This window comes from Humulus lupulus, chromosome 9 (assembly GCF_963169125.1).
Source record: "Humulus lupulus chromosome 9, drHumLupu1.1, whole genome shotgun sequence".
Classification (NCBI taxonomy): Eukaryota; Viridiplantae; Streptophyta; class Magnoliopsida; order Rosales; family Cannabaceae; genus Humulus; species Humulus lupulus.
The window spans coordinates 17662536-17669927 of NC_084801.1; the positions used below are offsets into that span (position 1 = coordinate 17662536).

Here is a 7392-nt window from a genome sequence, read left to right on the forward strand (position 1 = left end):
TTAGTAACTTATATATAACATTTTAGACTACTTACTGACTTTTGCCGTAAAAAAAAAAACTATTTACTAATTAGTATTTATATGCAATTTTTTAGACTACTTACTAATTTTAATTGTAAATCTATATAATTGTTTAATTCCTCTTCAAAAGAATGACATTATTTATAATTATACAAAATAAGATAAAACAATATCTTAAAAATTATCATAAATTTATATATAAAAATAAATAAAATAAAAAATCAAATAGAATCTCATCCAAACTGGGAGTATCACAATATTTGGAAATTAGAAATGTTTTCCTCCCTTCTTCATTGCTTATTTAGGCTATATTTTTTCACCTTATTAAGAGGGAGAATCCAAGACTAATTAACATCTCCATTTCTTTATGACTAATTAACAAAAATATGTCTAAAATTACATTTCTAAACATATACAAAATCAACTTAGTAATGTGTGAAAAATATAAAAAAAATTAAAAACTTAAAATTTATATATTTTAGTTTTAATTTAATAATTATCCATCAAAGTATTAGAAAAAGCCCTCACAAATATATTTTATAACAATTAAACCCCACAAATATAAATAAATTTATTAAAAATAATTCTAATTTTTATATTTCTTGATCCTAACTAGTGCATAATTTTTTTTTTATTTCAAGCCCCCACTTATTTAAAATTCTGGTCCGTGACTGTACAAAATGTTACTCAAAAATATGTATTAAGATTGTCATTTTATGTTTCGTAGCCATACCAATTATATATATATATATATATCTTTTATATAAAAAATGTGAAGATAACTAGAATTTTTGTTTTAATAGTTTTTTTTGTTAATTTTAATAGAATATACTTTTAAAATTAACTAAAAATATATATTTATTAATTACATTAATATAAATTCAAATATTATAAAATATTATTGTTATAATAATATTAAATATAAGACTATATATATAATAATTATATTAATATAAATTCAAATTCAAATGTTATAAAATATCATTATTATAGTAATATAAAATACAAAAATACATATTTAATAATTATATTAATATAAATATAAATATTATAAAATATTATTATGATAATATTATATAATCCTAAATTTTTACTAATTATATTAATATGATTTTAAATATTATAAAACATTATTATAATAATATTTAATATAAATTTAATTATTATATAATATTATGATAATAGTATATTATACATAATTTTAATTTTTATTAAAAAAATTATCATTTATGTGTAAAAATATATTATATATATTTTTTTAAATTATAAACAATATTTTAGTTTAATTTAATAAAAATAATTAATAAATTATATAAATAAAATTAACCCAACTTACATATTACTTGTATATAGTATATTTATATATAAAAAAAAAAACTATAAACACTTTCTCTATATATTTGCAAACATTATGTTTGGACACAAGGTTACATAATTGAGGCAATGGCACAATTAATCTATAATATATTTCCCATCCAAACAAAAGCATTAATAAATATATATAATATCAGCCTATGTATCTATATGTGTATATATCCCTAGTAGTCTATTTTGCTCAATCAAGGCCCCACACCCCAGACCAGTGGGCAGAGCCATAGCTTTTCCTTTCAATTCATCTATTCGTTGCTATTAAAACACTAGTGATTAATAGTATTCAATGAGGCTTCAGCAAATCGTACAATTTGGATTTTGGTCCCTTTTCTTCATTTATTTTTATTTTTTTTACCTAAAAACAAATAAAGTTCAGAATTATTGAGCTTGAAAATGACTTCCAACGGCTTGATTAAGTCCCCATTCCATCCCAATGCTATACAATTCTTTAGCTCACTCTTTCACAATGGTCCCTTTTTTTCTTCTTCTTTTCTGTTTTTGGTAAATAATAAGATATATCCTCTATATCTATATAGCATTGTATATATTACGGTAGAATATTAAAGTGACCTAATTAAGCTTTCGTGTGACATTAATTACACTTGTTTTTCTTAATTTAAAATTAAACTTGGATTATAAATATATGGGACAGTTCTCATATAGGGGCTTTACTTTTAAGCCTTACCGGTGTGACTCTTTAGTGTTCTCGACCCGTGAACAGTTTTTGACACGATTTTTTTTATGACCATGTATATTGTAGTTGTTTAGAACATCCTGTAAATTTTCAGAAAATTCCAAATAGTTTACAGTACAGAAAACTAGGTTCAAGCATGTTGTTTTCCACGCGCATAAAAAAAATTGTCACGCGTGCAACATGTTTAAATTTAGTTTTCGGTATTGTAAACTATTCAGAATTTTCTAAAAATTTGCAGAATGCTCTAAATAGCTACAATATACACGGTCATAATAAAATCGTGCCGAAAACTATTCACGGGTCGAGAACACTGAGAGCCCCACCGGTATGACTTAAAGTGAATCCCCTATAGGAGAATTGTCCTAAATATATGTATATATTTTTTTTTGAGAAGGTGACCGAATCACAAAAAAATGAAAGGAAGAAAGCAAAGAAACATATGAATCATTTTCATCCAGTCAGCTTATTGTCTAGCCAATGAACATGCAAATCAATCTATTAGCCACTTTATAAGAAATATGACTAACAGAATGATAGATGCCTCGAAATTCTATTAGAATTATTTTTTGATTTGTGATAGAGAAAATATCTCACATGGAAAGTGTGTGGGTACATTTTACAATATATATGAGTATGAGTTACTCCACTCATCACCATTTGGTTTTTAGATAGATCTCTATGCTTCTTACCATGTACCACATTCTACTTCTAAACTCATATTCCACATTCTAACATGTTATCATGAGCCAAAGAAAACTCTAACGAGTGTGTATCTAATCCAAATTCAAAACCGGTCCAAAAAGAGAGCTGAACGAGTCACTTGTGATTCAGGGATAGTGAGCTAAAAAGAGTCAAAGAGTCACTTGCGATCGAGCCGTCCAAGATTGGTGAGCAAAAATAGTTACTATCTTGAGGGGGATGTTAGAGAAAATATTTCACATGAAAAATGTGTGGGTACATTCGACAATACATAAGAGCATGAGTTTCTCCACTCATCATCAATTGGTTTTGAGATGAAACTCCATGCTTCTTACCATGCACCACATTCTACTTCTAAACTCATATTTCACATTCTAACAATTTGTAATTGGTAAAATTTCTTTATATAGACTATCCTTATTTCATCAAAAAATTTATATACCTGGGAATTTATGGTGCTAGAGTCAAAATAATTCAATAAAGAAAAAAAATGAGAGTAAAGTATAGATGAATGAAAATCGTAATTTGTAATATGTTATTACTTACATTGAATGGATTGGGAAATGAATCACGATTGTAATAACATAATTTGTAATATGTTATTAAATTTCCTTTCAATAAAATAAGGAAATTATATAGAGTAGTATTTTAGTAAAATAAATTTTTAAATGATAACATTATCTTTTGATTTTAATTATAAAAAAAATAAAATATAAAGGGGAATAAGTGATTGAGAGTTTTGACTTAGATGTGTGGGGAAAGAAGTTCTTTTCCCTCTTATATGATGTTGGCTCTACCAAGTTCTACAATCCTTTATTTTCTACAATCAGCAATTTCATTAAACCAAATCAAGCAAAATTACATCAATCAAATTATTCGGCGCCGAAGCTGGCGAATAACTGCAACCATCATTCAAACATGAGGCTCGAGCCAAATGGTGAGCAACACGGTTAGCGGATCGCTTAACAAAACATAAAGAAACATCATGTAAACTAGAGACTAGTGTCCTGCACTCATCAATACAGAAACCAAACGTAGAGTGCATTTTAACTGTACTTCTGCAGGCCTGAACTGTGACTAAACAATCTGTCTCCACAACTACATTGGTGAGCTCAGTAGCTTTTATCCAACTCAGAACCTCCCTTACTCCAATCGCCTCAGCAAGAGTAGGGTCAATACTTCCAACTTTGCTTGCTGTATGAGCACTAATAAGATTAGCAGATGCATCCCTAACCACCCAACCATAGCCAAACTTATTGAGATCAGGAAAGACAGCTACATCAACGTTGATTTCGATCTTATTCCCCCCTAGTGCGGACCAATGCTCAGCCCCTTCCCCTGGATGAAGCAAAAACAGAGAGGGGATGAAAGTTTTATCCTGAGCAGTTCTCCATTGATCAAAATTACCTCTAGCCAACGTGATAACTTCTTTCACAGACCTACTTGTATTCTTCCAAACTTTCTCATTTCTAACCTGCCATAATGCCCAGCTCACCATAACCGCCCTATGTTTCATATCGTCCCCCCAAACTTTAAAGTGGTCTTGTAACCATCCACTAAAAGAGTTGTCCCCAATAGCAACAACTGGTAGACCAGCAAACCTCCAGCAAGCCATGGCGAAAGAGCAGCCCACCAAACAGTGGGGAATGGTTTCCGCATAGCGCAAACATCTTGGACAAAAAGTAGAAGGGAGGGTTATCTTGCGATGGCCAAGTTGGAACCGAGTTGGGAGGCAATTTGAAACAGCCCTCCAAATAAAATCCTTCACTTTAGGTGGAATTTTTAGGTTCCATAAACCAGAGTTATTATCTCTATGAACCACCCCTTTCAATTCTTGAATAATACGATAGGCACTCTTTATTGAATAGATTCCTGAATGCTCACCCTTCCATTGCCAATAGTCTTCCATGACAGATTCAAACAAGGGGATATTCAGAATTAAGTTTTGTTCACGTAACGAAAACATGTCCTTGATCACATCTTCATCCCACGCTTTTACCTCAGATTGCATCAAACTGTTTACAAACTTCCCCTCTAACCCTGGATGGACAGACAGAACAAAAGGTTGAACACGATCCGAAAGCCAAGGGTCACCCAGAATACTAATATTTGCTCCTGAACCAACAGCCATTGAACCACCCTTCCGAATCAATTCTTGAGCTTCAAGGATACTTCTCCAGATGAAACTAGGATTATTCCCCAAATCCGCTCCAAGGAAGGAACCCTTAGGATAGTAACGAGCTTTAAACACACAGCTGACCAACGAATCTTTCCGAACGTGGAGTCTCCACCCTTGCTTTCCTAAGAGAGCAATATTGAAATCATGTAGCCGTCGAAAGCCAAGTCCACCAAATTTTTTTGGTTCACATAAGCGCTCCCATCTCATCCAATTTATTCCCCTACTTTGCTTGGAGTTTGACTTCCAGTAATAATTACACATTAGCTGCTCTAGCTCATGGCACATTCCTTTTGGCAGCAAAAAGACACTCATAGAATAATTCGGAATCGCTTGAGCTACTATTTTTATAAGAATTTCTTTCCCTGCCCGAGATAAATATCTCCCGTTCCAATTTTCTATTCTTTTTCTCAGTTTGTCCTTGAGAAAACAAAGCACAATAGATTTAGAACGACTCATCGTGTTAGGCAATCCCAAGTAAAGACAATGAGCATCGGCCTCCGTCATGCCCAAGATGGAACACATCCGAACCTTAACATCCTGCTTGGTGTTTTTGCTGAAAAAAATAGAAGATTTAGAGAGGTTGATCTTTTGGCCTGAGGCACCTTCAAAGCACTTGAGGAGGTTTAAGACTTGAATAGCTTCCTCGTCCATCGCACGACAATACAAATAGTTATCATCTGCGAAAAACATATGGGATATACTGGGTGCGCCTCTAGCAACACGACACCCATGTATCAATTGTCTACGAACAAAATTATTAATAAGAGCAGATAAACCTTCGGCACAAAGAATAAATAAATAGGGGGATAATGGATCCCCTTGCCGAAATTCTCGAGTAGGGATAATAGGACCCATTGAGCACCCTCCTGCTTGAATCCAATATTTCACCGATGTAACCGAAATCATAATTAGTTGGACCCACCAACGATCAAATCCCAATTTCAATAACATAGCTTCCAAAAAAGGCCACTCAACTCTATCATAGGCCTTACTCATGTCGAGCTTCAATGCCATCTGACCAACTTTTCCAGTACTCTTTCTTTTGAGGTAGTGCATGATCTCAAATGAGACCATAATATTATCTGTGATCAAACGACCCGGGATAAATGCACTTTGAGAATCTAAGACAATAGTATTCAGCACCCTCTTTAATCTATTTGCAAGGACTTTAGAAATGATTTTAAAAACCACATTGAAAAGAGAAATAGGCCTCAAATCTCCCATAGTAACTGGGGTCTTTTTCTTAGGGATCAAAATCAAGTTTGTATCATTTAAACCACTAGGGACTTCGGCTGTTTGGAAAAATCGTTGCACTAGTGTAACAATATCATTACCTACCATAGACCAACACTTTTGATAGAAACCAGGGGTCATCCCATCTGGACCAGGGGACTTATCCGGGTGCATCTAAAACAGTGAGAGACGAACCTCTTCCTCAGAAACTGGGCTCAACAGCTCTGTATTCATTTCTATGGTAACAAAGCGCTCAATACAATTCACAACGTCAGAACAATCAGTTGCAGAGGCAGAAAACAAGGCAGTGAAATAGCGGGCCATAAGATCTTTCAATCCCGAATCCCAATCAAACCATCGACCATGTTCGTCTTATAACTTATGAATTGTGTTGTGTTTTTTCCTAGTACTCGCAGAGGCATGAAAGTACTTACTATTGTGATCCCCTTCCTTAAGCCATAGCTGTTTAGATCTTTGTTTCCAGAAGACTTCACGTTTGGTCAAAATCTCAAAGAAATCTTTCTCAGTCTCTTCATATTTCCTCAATCCATCTTCATCCTTCCTTCCTTTAAGGCGCTTCAATTTAGATTTGCAAGTAGCAATTTTAATTTTGAAATTTCCAGTAACTTCTTTCCCCCAGGCAGCAAGGATTTCACCACAATGGTGAATTTTCCCTTGAATACTAGCATCGATAGCCCAGCAATCCTTCACAATTTGGGTACAAACTGGTTCTCGCAACCAAGCATTCTCAAAACGGAAGCTCTTAGTGCCTGCAAAAGTACGATTTATAACAGGTTCTAACAAGATTGGGCAATGATCCAAAGAAGAGAAGTGCAGGTTAGAAAGCCTAGCCGATAAGAACGCATCGACCCAAGACTGAGAAGCTAAGGCTCTATCCAATCGAACCTCTATCCAGATAACCATTCAGCTCCAAGTCAATTAAATGGCAATCTGAAATAACCTAGTTAAAGCCTTGGATAAGGCTGTGAGGATATGGCCATCCACCTTGTTTGTCATACTGGCTTGTAATATTGTTCATGTCGCCTATAGCAAGCCACAGCCATCGACTATCCTCCGCACACCTTCGTATTAGATGCCAAGTCTGAGAACGCAGGCTCCTCTTGGCTTCTCCATACATTCCTACAAGTTTCCATGCTGGCAAACCAGGAACATGAGTGAGGATAGAAATATTTCT

At 33.5% G+C, this 7392-nt stretch overlaps 1 protein-coding gene across 1 annotated transcript; it reads right to left on the reverse strand.

The window, feature by feature from the left end:
• Window positions 1–6371: 6371 nt before the first annotated feature.
• On the reverse strand, window positions 6372–7121 carry LOC133799478 (uncharacterized). Its single transcript, XM_062237492.1, has 2 exons — window positions 6632–7121; window positions 6372–6526 (listed from the first exon to the last, which is right to left on the reverse strand). The coding sequence occupies exons 1-2, from the start codon at window positions 7119–7121 to the stop codon at window positions 6372–6374; spliced, it is 645 nt and encodes a 214-aa protein (XP_062093476.1).
• Between the last annotated feature and the right edge of the window lie 271 nt (window positions 7122–7392).